The 20,518-nt window shown below is 37.6% G+C and overlaps 1 protein-coding gene across 1 annotated transcript; it reads right to left on the bottom strand.

The window, feature by feature from the left end:
• Nucleotides 1-9,259: 9,259 nt before the first annotated feature.
• Nucleotides 9,260-20,249, bottom strand: AAPT1 (aminoalcoholphosphotransferase 1). The gene is made up of 20 exons (XM_087320085.1): nt 20,136-20,249; nt 19,314-19,448; nt 14,400-14,551; nt 14,174-14,183; nt 14,017-14,067; nt 13,805-13,882; nt 13,166-13,241; nt 13,050-13,072; nt 12,860-12,960; nt 12,643-12,737; nt 12,483-12,551; nt 12,322-12,391; nt 12,142-12,205; nt 11,961-12,001; nt 11,213-11,297; nt 11,039-11,101; nt 10,480-10,538; nt 10,301-10,353; nt 9,866-9,938; nt 9,260-9,760 (listed from the first exon to the last, which is right to left on the bottom strand). Exons 3-20 carry the CDS (start codon nt 14,534-14,536, stop codon nt 9,739-9,741), a joined length of 1,170 nt encoding a protein of 389 aa, XP_087176211.1. The 5' UTR covers nt 14,537-14,551; nt 19,314-19,448; nt 20,136-20,249; the 3' UTR covers nt 9,260-9,738.
• Nucleotides 20,250-20,518: the final 269 nt, after the last annotated feature.

Here is a 20,518-nt window from a genome sequence, read left to right as displayed (position 1 = left end):
AGAGAGAGAGAGAGTAGAACATAAACTCAATTCAAAATATCACTCTATAACTTTGTACATACAACGTGCTAAACATCACTATTTATACAAGTCCTCAAAAGGACTGACAAAAGTACTATGTACTTCAATGCTCATACGAGCGACTAACACTAACTACGAGATAATGATTACCTCGTAGTCTAGGCTACTACTAGGCTTCTTCCGATTCGTTCCAACTCTTGTCCGAGTTGGTAGTCTCCAACTCATCTTCCATTTTTAGGCCCTTCACCACATTGGACCACGTCCGAGTCTTGGCCTTCTTCCGGTTGGCTTTGTCCTTCTTGACTCTGCCGCCGCTACCACTTGCTCCGACTTGTGTGGATGTGCCGACTTGGGGACTAATGATTGGATAGAAAGAATGATAGGTGCATGCACTATCATGATTTGGACAACCAATGAATGTAGAGCCTTTTAGAAACGCACTTCTATTCAAGGGGCCTAGGAAAATGTATAAATATGAGGCTTAGCTACCCTCATAATCACATGACGTCGGAAGGCTGTTGTCTTAGACACCGGTGGTGCGGGCTAGGCTTTCATCTCAATGATCGTGTTTATCTCTTCCAAGGTATTAGTCATCCTAATATTCGGTGGTAGGTTGGCTATGTCTAGATCATAGCTCGGGGGTGGTCGGGTGGAACGGGTTCTTCTATCCAATCTATTTTCCTTCTTTTACTATACTTTGGTCTATTGATTAGTAATAGACTCTTAACAGTGGTATCAAAGCATTTACTAACAATGTTTTTTGTTGTTTTGATGTTTTTTGCGTGTCAGCGATGGGGATCTAACAAGGCTCGTCATGCTCTTCACAGGATCAAAACAACATTCTTAACCCAATACTCTTCTTTCTTGATCTCTCTTTTCTTTTCTGTGATGCTCTCTTCTTGGTCATATGGAAAGGGTATTACGTTTTCTTTTCTTTTCTTTCTTCTTTCTACCATCATACGATGTTAATCTACTTATGCATTGGGTCGAGCGTGTTTGCACTAATTGCAAACGCTCAACTCATGGCCCTTTTGCATATTGCGATGTATCTCCTACTCTCCCCTCTCTTGAGCCATCTCTTACGATAATAATTATTCTTGTGCATCGGGTCGAGCGTGTTTGGCCTAATCGCACACGCTCACCTCATGGCCCTTTTGCATATGATGTTGAGTATGCCACTCTTCCCTTTATTGAGTCATCACTTGGCTGATTCTATGGGATGTTGTGGTATTGACAAGGTGTATGTCGCCTACCTATGCCACTCTACTCTCTATTGAGCCATCACTTGGCCGATTCTATGGGATGTTGTGGCCTTAACGAGGTATATGTCGCTTACCTATGCCACTTTACTCTTTATTGAGCCATCAATTGGCCGATTCTAGAGAGATGTGGTGGTCATCTCGACTCAACCGCTCATTCGGTCCACTTAGCTGGAATGAGATCGGACTCTCTTCTAGAGTGCCGAAATCTTCATCTTCTACTTGAACCTCTCCGGGTTCACTAGCGTCATCCTCCGAGATCGGGTCTTCGTTTGGAGTAGGAGTCCGTAGGGGGTACCATGATGCCGACTCATCCAACTCGACATTTCGACTTACTTGAACCTGTTTAGTCTGGGGGTTATAGCACTTATACCCCTTCTGTTCATGCGGGTAGCCGACGAGTATGCACTTCTCCGACTTCGGATCCAGCTTCCTCTGCTTCTCATCCGGTACATGCACATATGTTATGCTACCGAATATCCGAAGGTGCCTCAAATTCTACTTCTGCCTGAAGTATAGCTCATGTGCTGACACCTTATCTCTGATCCGGTTTTGGATGTAGATGGCCGTCCGAACCGCCTCATCCCAGTAGAATTGGGGCATGCTCTTCTCCTCTAGCACTGCCCTTGCCGTGTCGACAATCGACAGGTTCTTCCTCTCGGCCATACCGTTTTGTTTCGGTGTGTATCGGCAGCTGAATTCTCTCCAAATTCCGTTCTATTGCAAATAACTGTTGAATTGGCCGGAAAAGTATTCTTTTTCTCCATCCGACTGCAAGCACTTGATCTTCCTCTCCGTTTCCCATTCAACTAAGCTTTGCAAGTTCCGGAAACATTTGAAGACTTTGCTCTTTCATTCAATGAGGTAGATCCACGTGTGCCGGCTGTAGTTGTCAATGAAGGAGACGAAGTATCGACTCCCACCAAGACTAACGTTCTGTGTCAGTCCCCATACATCCGAATGTATTAGATCGAGCTTGTTACGGCTCCGGTTTCGTTCGGTGGGGAATGGAAGCCGGTGTTGCTTCCCGAGTTGGTAGGCTTCACAATTTCGGCCTTCTGGCCGCTAAATTTTGGCAAACCGAAAACAACTTGTTTCGATTGCAAGTCCTAAAGCCTTCGGTAGTTGATGTGGCCGATCCACTTATGCCAGAGATCGATATCTAATTCAATCTTCTGTCCCTTGGCAAACATGGCGGTGCCAACGTCATTTGTGTTGAGGATGAACATCCTCCCTTCCCTTCACCCTTGCGCAATTATCCAGTCTTCTTCCTTGATGAAGCACCCGAGGTGCGTAAACTGCACTTGCATCCCCTGGTCGACGATTTGTCCAACCGACACCAGGTTCTTTGTGATAGTCGGAATGTGTAGTACGTTCATCAGCTTCCCCTTTTGTCTGACATGGCTTAAAGGGACTTCTCCGACATGCACAATCGGATGAGGGGTGTCGTCTCCGGTTTCAACAATCCCCGGTTGTTCCGATTTTTCCAAAAAAGAGAACCACTCTTCATGGCTCGTCATGTGGTTGGACGCTCCGAAATCAACGAACCATACTTCCTCCGATTTGGAAGTAGTCTTCTTCATCGAGTTAGCCTTGTGCTTCATCACGAAGGTTGGCCCTTTACTGGTCTTCCTGATTCTGGATCCTTCCGATCCTTCTACGTAGTGCGAGCTTTGTTGGTTTTCCCGACCGGCCTTGCCAGATCCGGATTTGTTTGAATAAGGGCGCTTCTTCCAATGCTCGCTTTCCATGTGGCCCTTTTTGCCACAATACCAGCATTCCGTGTCGGCTTTTCCTTGCCGGCTTCCGGCGCCGCTTTGAATCCCCCTACTTGTGGAGGGTCTGGAACTGCTGTCGGCACTACCTTTGTGCCATCGGTCCTGCTCCTGCCGGGCGCCTCCATTGTGTGCCGACCCACCTTGTCCATCACGTCCATGGGGCCGATCTGTCTCCATGTTCAGCATCCGGTTGTTCGATTTGAGTGGTCTTGGACCCAGTCGCGTGGTTTTCTTCGATCATCAGCATTGATTACAAGTTGAAGAAGGACAATGGCTTCTCCCGAGTGCAGATCGCTTTCCGGATTGGCCCGTACCTTTGCGCTAGACCACCGAGGCAGATTTGTACCATCTCGTCTTCGTCCACCGTCACGTTGATGGACCCAAGTGTGTCACAAATCTTTATCATGGTGGTGTAATCCGTAACCGACATGTCTCTTTACCGGATGTTGTTCAGCTCTTGCCAGAGCTGCAACTTACGGGTTGTGGTACTCGCGGCGAAAACCTTCCGTAGATTTTCCTAGGCCTCTGGCGTCTTTGCAACCTTTATGTAGCCGAGCATCTGATCGTGCACACAAGACGCGAGGAAGTACAATACTCGGCTCACTCCTTGCTCCCATACCGGGAAGTCTTTGTGTGCCGGCTCTGGTGCTACCTCGTTAGTTCCTTCCACGTAGCTCCAATAACCATGCCCCAACAAGTACTAGTGCATTTTATATGATCAGGACGCATAGTTGCTCCGGTCGAGCTTCTCTGTTGGAAGTGAACTCACCATACCTCTGTCGATACCTTTCTCTGTCTGTTGTTACCGGTTATTAGGGTTTGTCTTCGAAAGCGTTTGTTGGCTACAGAGGTTCTCAACCCTTGCGCTCTGATACCATGTAAAAGTTAGCGTGCGGAAGTGTTAGACAAACCGGCTCAGTAGGATAGCAACAGAAAATGAGAAAAGGTTTAATGGAGAGCTTAACACAGAGAATACGCATGGGAAAGAGAGAGAGAGAGAGAGAGAGAGAGAGAAACATAAACTCAATTCAAAATATCACTCTGAAACTCTATACATACAACATGCTAAACATCACTATTTATACAAGTCCTCAAAAGGACTGACAAAAGTACTATGTACTTCAATGCCCATACGAGAGACTGACACTAACTACGAGACAATGATTACCTAGTAGTCTAGGCTACTACTAGGCTTCTGGTTCGCACTCGAATCCGGCTCTTTGATCCGTCTCCCTGATCTGGCCGGTTTTTTCTGGATACCATCAAGATACCGATACCGATCCCGCTCATCCTTCCGGATGTTGATCCGGCTCTGGCTTATTCAGCCAATCCGGATCCGGTTGAGCTTGATCACTCAACATATCTCTATTTCTGTTTTAATCAAACATGAAACCCCTCCTTGTCCTCTTCGTTGTCTTAGTTTTTTGGCCCATATCAAAAAGTGTACATTAGAGTTTCCTAAACCTTGAATCCTTTGAGTATCATGCTCCCATGTTTCACTAAGAAGTGTGATATCTGAGTCATCAGTGAACTCCTCTATACCAAATGTTGCATTCCATGGGTATCAATTGTAATTTCGAAAACATAGTCGTAGAAGACGTGGATTAGTCTCATAGGTCATGTGTCCATATTTTTCTACTTTTTTGTCTTTATGCACATCCTTAACCTTATTTTTCAATTTTTCTTCATATGATTTACGACGGGCATTTCGTTCTGAGGTAGTACAATCTTCACTCAGGACGCATACTAGTGTATCTTTGAGGTATACCCAACTATTTTTTAGTATGATCCTTCTCTTTGTATCATCCGTCATTGTGCATACAATAGGCCTTTCCCTAGAGTGAGCAACACCATGTTTCCCAACTCAATGTGCCCCATATACATTCACATCCGACATAACATAATCCATGCTAAAGAATTCACCAATAGCCTTTTCGAGGGATGTGCATGTTTCCATACTCTCCACTTTAATCTCATGGATGACAATGTTCTTTGATCGTCGTTCACGTTCTTTCAATTCTCGAACATCTAGACAATTGTAGCTCCGTGGGTAAGTTGTGTGTAGAGTAGACAATAATGGATTATCTAGTGTAGAATATATAGTAATACATCGAGGGCCTACATCCTACATCCAATCCTTAGAGGCTTCTATTGAAGTAGTACCAGGGTCAATAAAAACTTGGCTCAACTCTTTTTGTCTCTATATCTATATCTATATATATATATCTTTGTCTCTCTTAATTACTTTGGTTCGGAGGTTTACTAGGGGCATTTGCAAAAGTGACATAACATCGAGAGAATTGGTCGGCAATTTTGTAGCTAATGTATACTTTGAAAATGGCCCATTAGCAATATTATCATTGGAAATTCTTCAATGATGTGTTTAATCACTACTTTGGTTGGATGAAAAGCGTCACCTTTAACCAATCGTTGAAACTTATGGGAATGTCTCCGCCGGTATATTCATTCTGAGAAGTGTCAAATGTGACGTCATTATTTCATACATTTCCTCCTGATTAAAGGGTAAATGACTAATTGCTTGTTTGAGTCCAAGGCTTGTGGAAGGCACATTTTCTTACTTTCATGAGAAAAAACATGGAATAATCCCTCCCTATAGACATCATGCAATAATCTCGTAGAGAAAAAGTGTGGGATAATCCCTCCATGTAGACATCAGGCAATTGTAAAATATTGTCATTATTGTACATTATTCCTCACCTTTATGAATGATGTGTTTAGCTTGGTGTTTCTAAGAACGTAACTTCTAAGAAAACTACCATATGCATTTGTTTTTGGCTTGCAATTCTTCTAATCAGATTTTTCTTAGAAAGTCTTGTATAGTATAAACTTAGTAACAACTTAAAGATCATGCATGTGCTTTATTTTTCGTATCTTATCTCCTTCAAAAGACAAAATATTATTTGCTCATATCATCGATCTTGAAATACGAGAAAGTAAAAATCATAGATTGACATATTCGCATTCATGGGGTTTCCATTCGAAATCAAATGAATACGCATATGAATGCATGGTCAAGTATTCATTTAACCCCTCCCCCCCAAAAAAGAGTACAAGAACTCCCTTCTTTTTTAGTTTCATAAGATTAAAAAAAGGGACATTAAAAGAGGAACTTTACACTAATAAATTTTTATAATAAATATAAAAGTATTCATTTTATTTTTAATAGATAATAAAATAAAATAAAATAAAGGATCATTAATTCCTCACTTTTTATTCTCTCAAAATTTATGGATATTTTTATTTTGGCATTAAAAATTGGACTTCACACTAATCATATTTCTATAATAAATATTCAAATATTTGTTTTTTTTTAATTAATTAATTAAAATAAAGGTTCATAAACTTCCCTATTTTTTATTTGACACTATAAAGGAGAGTTAATACTAATCATATGTTTAAAATCTATTAATGAATGAGTGTTCTTTTTTTGGTCAATTAAATTTATTTTAATAAAAAAATGAATTATTTATTTATTTATATATTTATTTTGTAAAACAAATGATTTTATAATATTCTTTGGGCCATTTTGTATTCTCGAATATTGCAAATATCACGCATAGAGAATATGACAAATATCACGCATGTGTTAATCTATGGTAAAAATATTAGTCGTCATGCAAAAATAGAGTATGTATTTAAACATACTGCAAAATGAAATAAGAAAAATGGTGTTCAATAGAATCAAGGCTCGAATTTGACGAGTTAGTATTAAAGTTTTTTGACGTGCATTTTTTAAAGATGTATGTTATATGACATGAGAGTGCAAAAACTAACATGTCATTTGATGTATAAATTTTAATAATGAAAAGCTTTATATCATGCTTCATTGTTATACATTTCATTACTATAGAAAGTACACAAAGATGTTGTGAAAAGATTGGAGGGTGTCTTTGCTAAATGTGGGTTGTGTGAGGCTCATGTTGAGGGGAGTTTGTCGAGTAATTATGTGACGAGGCTTTGTTGCTTCATTTATATACATGATGTTTTCTTGTAGCCATTGCAAAGTGGCTTGTAACATATGAGTTGTATATTATCCTATGTACTTTTTCTTAACTAATGGAAGTAGAATTTTTTTGTAAAAAAATAAAAATTGTGTTAATGTTTTTACAAATAAGTATGAAAAAAAGGTTATTTTTTGGAAAAAAATTGTTTTACTTAAAATTTTAGGTAAGTAAAAAATTTAGTTTTAACTTAAAACTTAAAACGTTAAAATCAAACCTAGAGTTTACACTCTTAAAGTATTTAATAAAGATTATTGTTTAAAATTCCAACCAAATTTCAACTAGTATTATTAGTAAAGAATAAATATTTGAGAATATATGTATATCATTATTACATGATTATGATATTATTTTAAGCATGTTACATATAATTTTTTGGAAAAACAAAAACACATATAATATAATTTATTTATTTTCTTTTTCCAAAATGAAGCTACTTTCCCATTAGTTAGGAAGGATTCTTACAAGGGGACTATACAAGGAAGCTATAATAAGGAGACTATACAAAACACATATAATATAATATAATATAATATATATTATTATACACACTCATAATATCTATAATAAGTGACATATGTATAGAGAATATATATGACATGGAAAATAGAATTTTAGCATGTCATTTGACATGCATTTGTAGGGGCCTTTTCGAGATTGTTCCAAATGTTTCCACAAACATTGCATTCATTTCTATAGATTTTAAGAAGACATATTTAGTTACTATTCTTGTGAAGCTTTTGGGTTTTCCATTGCTTACCATTATGTTTCATCACTCATATTACTAAGTAAATTAGTTATTAAATTTGAGTACCCGAATGCATTGTTGAGGTACTAGAGTGTTATTATTGGAATACATGGTTTGATTACACGATGATATTAGTGTGTTATTGGCATGATTTGAAGCTATTCCTAATAAAACTATTTCTTACCACTAATATCAATAGGAGATTGATTGTGAATGGGATAGGGTTGAGCCCATGGTGACAATCGAACTTGAATTCTATCAATTTTATGATTTCCTGTTATTATCCAACTACAAACTTAAACGGTAATGTTCTATGATAGACACAACATATCACTATGTAGTATGGAGTGGCATCTACTTTATGAGATTTGAACTCTAGTGCATGGAGTCATTCAACATACTAGCTAGATTATTGTTAAAGAAACATGAGCACCACTTCTTTATTGAGGTTTTTCACACCTTACCCTATTTGGGTTCATGTTTGACAATATTTCCCCTTTCTTTAATAAATGTGCTCTATGCATCCCAATATTTGAACACAGGATCTACCATTAAATATAATGGGTGTATTCTATGTACCAAGCAAATGTATGAATAGTCTAAGGTTCAATTGGATTTTAGATGGTGTGAAATGTTGTCATCAAAACGTTTTGAAATAGAAAAGTAAATGCTTCCTAAATGCTTCTTTAACACACCACATTGTGCATGAAGCACTCATTGGGCTATGTATAGAAACTTTAAGGTCCAAACAATAGTTGACAACCACAAAACCAATTTTACTACCAATAAGCAATATTGAAAATTTACATGTAAATTACACCTTGATACCATGCAACTTCCATCAATACACAACACGATATAAATAACCTTCATCACACTAGAATATAACACAATCATTAACTGTCAACACTTGGATACCTAAAATCTCACCATTTCAATACCCAAAACACACAAACTACTGAATCATCACACTAAACCAAAGTACCATTATCTATTACAGTTAAACCAAAACATGGAACAACTGATAACAACCAACCTCTACATAGAACCTGCCCAAGCAAACCAATAAACCCTAACCTAGAACTTTAAAAAATCGATTGATTTGAAATGATTTAGGAAAAATGATAAGACATACTAGTTCATAAAACCCTTCCTCAAGACACAATGAACTGGATGCAATAAACAGCTACAGCCTTCTCCACAAGCTTTTGGTTACCTACCTAATTTTTTGGAATCTCCATTAAGATCCCTTGGTGAAAAAACTTGTTTTGCAAGATTTACGAATGCATTTCAAATTCATAATGGTATAAATATATAGAACAAATAGATAAACACATTTTCTATTTCATTTTTCTTCATGTTCTTTGTTTACTGGAGAACTTCCTAAACATACCCTTTATGAATTAACCTTTCCACATTCAAAAAATAATAGAAATCACAATAGTAAGTACAAAATTTTAAATGGAAAATGAATCTTGGCAAAACCAATCCAGCTGGGGTTGTCAAACTGGAGAAAAATATAAAACTTTTCGCCCATTTACTTTTGAGCCATTTTTCAAACTTGTCACACTCTTCTACAGTTATTATTGTGAATTGAAATCAGGCTCCCCCACAGAAGATTTCGATGCAATGAGTACATTATTGCAGAAACCTTTCACGCAGTTTTGGCAGCCATTAAACACATTAATGATGAATGCCAAGAATCAATGCGACCTCTCTCTTCCATATTGCTTACATCATATATCAGTTTTCATACAGCATTGGCTCTCTCTTGAAACGTGATGCACCAAAAAACTTCTGATAGCAAATGTTCATTCATTTCCAGTTCTTTCCTCTAAAAAATGGTGAGAAAATTAATCCCCTGTTTTTTCAGTGTGCCCATCATTAATCATGTACATGATTTCTTGAAGTTACGCCTCTTTCCTACCAATTCTGGAAGCCAGAAAAGAACATATTTTCATGATTCACGTTTTGCCATATGTAATAACAAATGTATAGAGAGAAAAGACAAGAAATGAGATATATAATAGCTCTTACTTGAAGCAATGTATCCCAAGGGCATCTGTAATCTCGTGAATGACACTAACAGCAAAATGCATATACAAAGATACTGGAAGAAAAACAAAAAATTACCTTCAAATTAAAAAAAAACTACTATGAGATAAATAAAAACAACCAATAGAATCACACCAGCTAAAGACCCTGAACCAAAATTAAGTAAAAAACCAAAGACATTACTTCCAAACAATGTAGAAATGAATAAAGTTTTAGAAAGAACTAACGGAAAATTTTAGCAACAAAGTTCTCCATCAAGTGCAAAAGAAGTTTGACCACAGCATTACGATGGATAACAGATTTTTTACAAACATGGAAACGGTTAGCAAATCTTCTACTACTTTTAAGCCTTCAGCATTTTACTATCTAAATTATGCTTTTTCAAAGAGTAAATAACTTTTTGAGCAACAGTTTTACCTGTAAATGCACAATAACCAAGAAGAATCCATTGTTCATCCACCAGCGTAAACCTAGAATGTGTTAACAAATTCCTTAAGAAGGATACATATAGATAGATATATATGTTGATCAATAAATTGATCTATATGTATAAAGGGTGTTGAAGCACATCATTTTAGGCAAATATCGTTACTTACCCCCCTAACAGCTTTGCAGACAAAGCATTGGCTATTGCGAGTGGAAGGAATAGCAATGACTGTAAAAATACATTAACCATAGCAGGAGAGATTAATGTTCAGAATGCCACATCCCATCACATTTGTAAGAGGATTATATTATTTAATAAATTTCAGATTTATCAAAAAATAGTTCTCAAACCGGTTTTTCATGTTTTTTATTCACATTTGTAAGGTTTTTATTCTCTTTTTACTTTACTAAGACCACTAAAATTTAAAAAGAATTTTTAAGACTATTTAAACTTCGATCATTCATGTGTTGAGGATGATTAGTTTCAACAAATTAAAACTCCTCACTTTTTGAAGTAAAAGTGGAAAACTTTCCACTTTGAATCCATTTTGCTCTTTTTATATCCTAGATTATGGTGAGGCTAGAATATAAAATGTTTTTGTTTTCTATTTTTATTTTATGGTGCAACTAACCCATTCCTACTGGGACATGGCTCTTAGCCAGTCAGAATCATAAAGAAAACATATACATATAGAATAGAAAGGAGAAGTTATGGGCATTAATAATTACCACACACATGCCGGTTTTTAACCCTTTGGGCTCATCACATAAATGAGCTAGGATCAACCTCCCCTACGATAAATTACAAAGAGAAAATTGTATCAGTCACTAATCAAAATGATCATTCCGTCCCATCTGAGTCCAAGTGCAGGGCAGATCATGAATGGCAATAAAGGGGCTTACAACAAGATAGCCAAATGCAAAACCACTGCCAACCATGACCAGGTGAGGTTGACTCTGCAGTATGTCCGATGGTGACAGTAATCCCCTGAAAGAGATGGGTGAAAATATTTAAGTGACAAAATCTCTAAAAACACATAAGCATCCCTAGTGACAATGTATTCAAAACCTATAAAAACACACACAGATATATAATATATAATATAGGGTTGAATAAAACACACAAGCACAAAGAACATTTCTAGACTCGAATCAAAGATATCTTTGTTTAGGCTCATTAGCTATACCACTAAGGCAACCAAGTCAGTTATAAAATTACCAAACTACTTAGATGAGTCTACGATTGCCATCCCCCATATCATGCATGCACTAGACAACAAATTAGGTATAAGATACTCTCAGCTCACATTGAATACGTGAAAAAACATAATGAGAGAAATATCATAGGAGCATTGTCACAAATGAAATTGCGCGTGATAATAATATGAAATATATTAAGTCTATGAGACATTATGATCCTTCTCTATACACTCTTTTCTTTATCTATACTTTACCTTCTATTAAAAATATAACCAACATATATATCACACTAGTAAAATAGAGGAATAAACAAACCATGGATACTTATCTCGTCTTCTCAACAATACCACATTAAAAAGAGAACAAACTTTCAATTGTCCACAAAATGTTGTTCTGTTGAGATAACAAATGAGAAAAAATTAAGCATATAGCATATGGTTTAATTGCATACCATGTTGAAACTCCAGCTATCAGCAAGAAGAAAGGAAAAAGCTGAAACATAAATAAGAATAGGGTCAAAATATATGGCATTGAGTATGCCATTTATTCCTGTAAAAATATCTAGAAAATATAACTGGTGTTTACCACCCAAAACACTAAATAAATCAAATATAAAGCTGTATTAACCCTACCATAGCCAACGCCAGCGTCATGCTTCCATTTTTGTTCTTCACCACAGTGTATACATTGTAGACACTATCATGAGCATGAAAAAATGCAAATCCAATAGTCAAGAAATCCTTCTACCAATGAATCAGAGTGTCCATTTGAGCCTCCGCCATAGAATCACAGAGAGGAAACAGAAAACATACTTATAGCTCACTGTAGGTGTGACTGCAAATAGCATCATTGATATAATAACGACGTCATATAATACTAGACCTGCCCAAGACAAGATCAAAGAAATTGCCATAAATACATTTTTCCATATTAAAAAGCCAAATAGGATATTAATGAAACACATTGCACTGACCAGAAAGAAATGGAAAGCCTGCAAATATACTGAAAATATCACCAAACCTTTGAGACCAAAATGATGGCCCTTCAACACAGCATATAACATCAAGAGTATTAATTTCTCTATAGTTTCTTAAACTTAAGAAGAATGATTAATAGATTGTTAAGAGCACTACCAACAATAGCTGTAAAGAAATGACATAGGTATATTAGCATTAAGCCTTCAGTTGGCCCATTGATCTCTGGCAGAATAAGTGTATTTGTGAAAAAGCTACAAGTCCATTCAAATTTATTAGCATATGATATATGTATTTCACTAAAAAACAATATCCCACTCAAGAGAAAATAAGCTCATCAATGAACTTCTATACTCGACCAATATATAACACATACTGTTCCCATGTTGCACCATAAAAGGGAATGACAGCTATCACCCAGAACCAAAACGTGTGCTTTCCACTCATTACAGAATTCCCAAAAGCCAACGTCTCAAACTGCATATGCATCAAAGTAAATCATGCTCAGGAGTAGATAATTTCTTATAATAATGGTTACGGAAAAATAGGCAATAATATCTACTTACTGCACATGCAAGGGCATCGCAACCTGAAACAAATGCAAGTTGGTTAGAGCATCAACTCCATGGGTAAAAAATAGAAGCATCCATTGTATGATAAAAACCAAGTAATGGATATATACCGTGATCAAAAAGCTCTCCCAAGGGACTGGATGAGCTTGTGCGCCTAGCCTGCTTACCATCAACAGCATCAAAGGTCTGGCAAACAATTAATAAGAACTCAGCAATCAATACCCAATCCAGCCTAAATTTATGCTTTGGAATTCAGCTAGTCTCTTAAGAAAACCTTCTGTGGTTGCCCAAGTTCTGTGGTTTCGATTTTCGTTTTTCAAAAAATCCAAAATGATTTCATAACTAAATAAAAATATATTGCATTTTCATACATCACACACACACACACATATTATTTACAAGCTGGAGTGGATTTTCAATTAAGCATTTATGACTAGTTTAGGGAGGTTTCTGAAAATTGCACAAATTCGGATAATAGGAAGAAAACACTAGAGCCTATGTATGATGTTTAACTTGTTGGAATTTTATGCATTCTTTTAACTTTCCGAAATTTCATCTTTTTTTCTAATTGCTATATGGATTTAAAGATATTGTTTAGTTAGTGGAGGTGACCCAAAATCCTCCACAGTTGTTTGTTCCTCTCCTTATGCTTTCTTTGTTATAAATCTTCACCTCAATATTTTATTCTTATTACATGATTGATATAAATTCTCCTCTAGATTAATATTTCACTTAAATCTTAAGCAAACCTGATATAAAAAGAGCAGCAGACCATGAAGAAAGTGCACCCATTTTGGAGAGGGATACTTAAAACTTGGATTATAAATCTGTATATAATGATGGTATCAAAAAAGTTCAAAGATGAATTAATATTAAGGAGAATCAGTTGGACTATATTTTCATATTTGTATGAAATGTTAATGTGCACCAGTAAAATCTTCATATTCTAATGAGCACTTACATAGCTGAGCAAGGAAGATGCGACAACAAATAAGAATCCTGTCAAGGTGATCTGCAGAAGAATTCATAAACATGCTTTTCTTCAATTTTAGCTGTATTTCCTAGCCTTCCTATAAGAAAATGCCTTACAGCACATTAAGATAAAAGCAGCTCATTACCATATTGGGCCTGATGGAGAAATATCCACATAGCACAAAAAGAGAATAGGAGTTAGCAAATATAGAAACTGTGAAGAAAATTATGATCTCTATGTGATTCTAGAAATAAAGTTTCATTGAGGCTTAAAAAAAAGTAAAGAAAAACAAATTTGTGTAAGAAAGTCTTTATACAAAACTATCATGCAAAATAAAAATAGCATATCAAATATACAGTGTGACTACTCACGGCATCCATAGAGGAAAAAGTGTCACAAAACGGCTCCAGAAAGGTTGGAAGACATATTTTGCCATGTAAGATCGGTCCACACCACTGTATTTATACCTATGTAATGCCTCAATTCCATGCTTTCCAATGTATCCCATGATGATAGCATCAACCTGAAAGTAACTCTGATGAGTAATAATGATCAAATCCACATTGTCAACCTTAAAATATTTAACAGAATAAACATTGAATCCACGTTCTCAACATTAAAATTTATAAAAGAATAAACAAAAGTATTGGTTTAAGAAAAAAAAATTGTTTTATTTTAGTAAAACTAGTGTGTTATGAAAATACATCGAGTCTAACATGTAAAATAATGAATCTTAAACAGACTTTATGGTAAATCTCACAAGGTTGATTTAAAATATGGATGACTGGAATCCCACCTAATAATTCATGCAAGTACCATAGAAAAAAGGATACATTCATCATGAAAAACACACAAGCTATTTGACAACATTAGAACAGAAGAAATTTGAACAATTTGTTTGGGGATGACTATATTTTTTAGCCTACCGAATGTCAATGTCACAAAGATCTCAATAATTTATAGTTTTTCATGACTTCAAAAGATGACTCCTTCCATATATTAGAAAATTCCCTTATACGATATAGGCATTAAGCTTTCAAGAGGTGAATACGTGTATATTAGAATGCTATCATTCTCGCAACATGCACAATCATCCACCCATACAGGACTACAAGGCCAAATACCTCATATATATGGTAAGCACGCTTGCTCCTATCCTTGCACACACTTTCAAATTTCAAAGAACCTTAGTAGAGGCCTTTCTCAACACATGGACCATGCACACGACTGTCTCTATCCGTACGTGACCCTCCTACAACCAGTGAGCTATCTAACTATCATGATAGGCCACAGGCTTGCCAAACTTTATGGGGCTGTGATTTAAGCGAAATTCAACACTTAGAATGAGATCAAAGAGATACGGCTCCGCCAAGTGGAATTTGGGATAGCTTTCTCTACCACCGACCACATCCTTACATTACGTTGCTTGGTGGACCAAGATAGTCACAAAAGAAGTGTGTATGGATGCTTTGTAGATTTCCACATAGCATTTGATATTGAACCAAGGGCACATGTCCTCTAAAACCTCCATGCAATCAAAATTTTATTTGACATGGTGTGGGCTCTATATGCACTATGTGTTGGGACAAGTGAGGTGTCCAAGGGGCCTTTCAGAGATAATTACTATCCCCTTTGCCATGAAGCATGAATGTCCATTCTTCCCTATCCTCTTTGAATGTTACATTGACAAGGTAGCGGACTACATTACACTTGGAGACGGCATGGGAATCAACATATCAGGTACATTCTTTCACATTCTTCTAAACAAGTGATGAGAGTGGTCGACTATGCACACTTTGCCCTAAACAAGTTTGAGAGTCTCAATATCGCACTTTGATACAATGCTCTGCCTTTTGATCATATTCAACCATGCTTTCCACACATTTTCAACCAAGCCCAACCCTTGCACGAATTTCTCTCACAACCACAATGTGCATTGTCGATTGCAACCTTCGGCCAGGTAAAGTTCTTGAACATCGAGAATCGCTACTCACTTTCACACGTATCACGTGAAATGTAATATTTTTGGTCTCATAGGTCATATTTGACCTCCGAAGACGATAATAGAATCCATCCATCTATCTATCTATCTATCTATCTTTCTATCTATCTATCTATCTATCTTTCTATCTATCTATCTATCTATATGTTGATGACATAATCTTGGTCTCTGAATCTCATGTTGGTCTACAATACCATCTCAATGCCCTGGATGCTTTTTGCCAAAAAAGGGGCTCTTGGTAAACCTAAGAAGAACTAAGGCCACGATCTTCCATGCAGCCAGTTGACTTGCCCACAAGCTGTCTTCACCCTATCAAGTGGGCAAGTTGAAGTAGTGGATTCCAATGAATATATCGGAGTCACATTTACAAGCACAAATGGGCGCTTCTCTATGACCTAAGCTGCCAAAGATTGGCTACCTCAAGGATATGCAGCTTTAGTGATGCTAGAATGACAATGCCAATAGGCACACTTCCTAGAGCCTCGAATCAAAATATGGTTAGTTCACATCATGGTCACCCTTGCCCTCATGTACAATGCAATCATATGGGCTCTAAGCTTTCCCATGTACACATGAACACAAATAGAGAGTTCATTAGTGTTGAGAGATCAAGCTCAATTTAGTTTAGTTAGTCAACCATGTAACTTCGTAGTTACCTAGATAGAATCAAGTTGGAAGTGTTAACTATAACGCCTTAAATAGGAACTTGTACTTAAGTGGAATATTCTAGATCCTCCACTCCCAAGTACATTTAATATAGGACTTACACCTTTGTACCTATATTCTCCTCACACATGTGCACCCTTGCACATGAGATCTATATATATATACCTCATTGTAGGTATTTTTGTATTCGATGATGCTAATTTAATATAGAGTTAATCATCCCCCATCTTGTGTTGTTCATAAGTGTAACTTCCTCTCTCTCTTCCTCTCACACACATACACACATATCACATAATCTTCCGCACTTAACTTAATCACATAATTAGGTACTAATTAACCCTTGCTTAATTACCTAATTCTTAACATGGTATCAGAACGTGTGGTTTAGAAAATTCCCTAAGCTCACCCAACTCTGTGATTGTGTTCAAGATGCCAACGACAAAATCCAGCTATCGACTACTGTAGTGCCGCTATGTAGCACGTGATCAAAGGAAAGAAAGCAGAGAAGGAAGAAACTACGTTAAAATGAACACACAAATGGGTAGCTCGCTCCCTAGTGAAAAGCTAGACCGGAGTAATTATTCATCTTGGGAGTACAAGATGAACCAATACCTTGTCGGCCAAGGGTATTGGAGCTACATCAACGGCCCACAAGAAAATCGACCCAACCCAAAGAACGCCGACTACTCAACATGGGAGCAAGCGGCTCGTCGAGTCATGTATTGCTTGGCAACATGTGTCCATGACCACATGCTTAGCCACATTCGAGACGCCAAGACGCCGAAAGAAGCGTGGGCGAACTTAAAGAAAATGTTCGCCGCCAATACGACTACTCGAAAGCTTCAACTCCGACAAGAGTTGAACAACATTAGGCAAGAAGATATGTCTATGTCGGACTACACCACCAAGACAAAGAGCATTTGCGACTCGCTTGGCTCCATCAACATAAACGTCGACGAAGACGAGATGGTTCAAGTATGCTTGGGCGGCCTCGCACAACGATTCGACTCGTTGAGGACGGCAATCTTAGCGAGGGAAAACCCTCCTTTGTTTCGACCTTCAATCAATGCTATTGGTCGAAGAGAACCACGTTCGAACCAAGACCAAGACGTCGGAAGGACAAATGTTCTTCTCGAGTTTGGATGGTGGCCAAGGACGAGGTCGAGGCGGTAGAAGAGGTCGATTCGAAACATCACACGACTGGAACTCAAACCTTCGACAACAAGACGGAAGCCATCAAGGAACCTTCGGAAGAAGGGGAAGCTTCCATGTCGAACAAGGTCGGCAAACGAGGCCCACAACTTGCAATTATTGCGGCAAAATCGGCCACCGCAAAGAGGAGTGTTGGAAAAAGAGAAGTGAGTCGGCTTCGACAAGCTGACAACTGACAAACTACGCCAACAATTTCGAATACGACGACTACGGTGGTCTATTCGTAATGAGATAGAGTGAACTCTATGACAGCTTCCGACTCCACAAGCACCTCCAACTCAGAAGACGTGTGGTTCGTCAATTCCAGCGCCTCACCCCATGACATCCCACGCAGAGTGGTTCAATGATTTGCGCACACCCGATCGACCCGGCGTCATAGAGACGGGTGACGACACCACACAACCCATTCAGCACATCGGCAATGTCCCATTCGGGAAAGACGGTGAACAAACTTGCATCAAGAATGTCTTGCACGTTCCCACAATAACGAAGAATTTGGTCTCAGTCGGCCAAATCGTGGAGCAAAGCATGCAAGTCCGCTTCAACAACGAAGGTTGTTTCATCGAGAAAGATGGCCGACTCATAGCCATGGGACAAAGAGATGGTCGCATGTTCATCCTCGATTCGAACGAGGTGAAATCGGCCATGTATGCTAAAGGTCTCAAAACCGAGACGAACATCGAGTTGTGGCACAAGAGAATCAGCCACATCAACCTCCAACGGCTCTAAGCTATGCAAACAAAGGGAGTCATCATCGGACTTCCGACATTCGAGTCGACCGAGTATGCGAAGCATGTCAACTCGGCAAACAACATCGACTCCCATTCCTAAAGGAGAGCTCCGCAAGCAAAGGCCTCCTCGACGTCATACACTCGGATGTATGGGGACCGGCTCAAACGCCGACGATCGGCGTTGACCCTCTCAATCCAAACCAAACCGTTGCCAATTGTTACTTCCAAACACCAATGAAGAGACTTAAAAGTTAAAGGACATATCCCATTGTATACTTTTCTATGAAAGGAATTCTTTTCATATAAAAAATATACCCTTTTACATAAATGAGATTCACCTCCCCACCTACGTCAATAATCAAGAGTACCAAGATATTGTAGACATACCTTGGTTATATTTAACCATAGTTGATGTTCACACCACAAAGCACATTGAACACCATAAGCCAGCAAACCCATGATTGTCATAAATGGGAGCATGCCATATGGGTATTAAAGGAAAAAATGATGATAGATTCATATTGTTCGGGAAAAGAACAACTATCACGTTTAGAGCATATTAAAGTTTGAAATTCAAGGTAGAAAAACCCTCGAAAGTTTAGAAAGATGTTTTAGAAAATATTGAGATATCTATCATTAAGCATTTCAACGATGTTTTGATGAAAGTTTATTACCTTTTGATTCTCTTTTCTTTATTATTTTGGCTTATGTAGTGTTTGGAAGTTCTGTCCTGAGCACCTGGATTCTTCTTCTTCTTCTTCTTGCTCTTCTCAACTTAAAGAAATGAGAAGTTCAGAGCCTTAAATCATCTGCATTTTTACACAAAATTGAAGTCAATGAAAGCAATCAAAGAAAATATACAAAAATGATGAAGTTTTTTTATCAAATTGATGGTGTTAGAACTACAGAAAGTTAACTGTGCTAGAATGAAAAAACACTTGAACTAAAATTAAACTAAACTAAACTCTAAGAAAACATTTTTTGAAGCAGATTAATGAAACTTCCTTCCATCAAAGAAGTCAAACTGATGGAGATAAAGTAAACAAAATTCAAAAGGGACAAAATAAAGAAACAAAAATTAAGAAGCAAGACGATGAATCAAAGAAAAAGAGCTGAAGATTCTGAAACCATGAGTGAAAAAATAAAACAAGAAAAATGAACCATGACGAAGAAACACAAGAAAACTACTTACCGTGGATATAAAATGAGAAGAAGAACTTAAATTACACGTGATCCTATGAATGAAATACCAGGAAAAAAAAATACCATGAATGGAAACCTAGAAAATTACAAAAAGGTGAAAAACAAATCTAGAAAAAAGGGGGCAATAAGCCCATCACAAATGAAGGAATCAGGAGGGAAAACAGGTTAAACATGTACTGAAAATGTGCAAAAGAAATGAGAAGTGAGGTGAGGAGTCAGAGAGAGAGAGTGAGAGTGAACAATGAACAGGAAACAAGAAAGAAAGAGATGAAGATGAAAATGGATAGGGTTACCTATGTATGAGAAGGCGATGAAGAAGCAGCTGATCCAGGAAGCTACAGAGAGATCCACAGACAGGCGCAGTAGGAGAGAAAGATCTGAGGGACATCTGGTATACATACATACATACATACATACACACACACACACACATACATACATACATACATACATACACATACATACATACATTCGCTCGCGTCTATTTTTGCACCCAAATCATAATGAGGCCTTGCAGGGCGAGGGAATGCGGATCTGCACCGTCAGATCTTAATCCAAAAAAAGCAAAAAAGCACGCGAGTTTCCGATAGCCTGAGAGCCTCTATCACCAGAAGCCTTACTCCCTGACTACAGTAGCCCGACCGACTTAGGGTAGCAACCTGACTCAAAACAATAG

This window comes from Azolla caroliniana, unplaced genomic scaffold (genome assembly GCF_043228905.1).
Source record: "Azolla caroliniana isolate FFs.n. ecotype wild unplaced genomic scaffold, voAzoCaro1.0.p SCAF_5, whole genome shotgun sequence".
Taxonomy (NCBI): Eukaryota; Viridiplantae; Streptophyta; class Polypodiopsida; order Salviniales; family Salviniaceae; genus Azolla; species Azolla caroliniana.
This window is presented reverse-complemented; position numbering and strand designations above follow the sequence as displayed.

Excerpts from the sequence above, each read along its gene's own strand:
- AAPT1 (XM_087320085.1), bottom strand. The coding sequence starts at position 14,536 with ATGGGATACATTGGAAAGCATGGAATTGAGGCATTACATAGGTATAAA. Across the intron at positions 13,242-13,804 it reads TGCTGCTCTTTTTATATCAG|ACCTTTGATGCTGTTGATGG; the intron begins GTTTGCTTAAGA and ends ATTGTTTGCCAG. Across the intron at positions 12,002-12,141 it reads TGACGCTGGCGTTGGCTATG|CTTTTTCCTTTCTTCTTGCT; the intron begins GTAGGGTTAATA and ends TTTATGTTTCAG.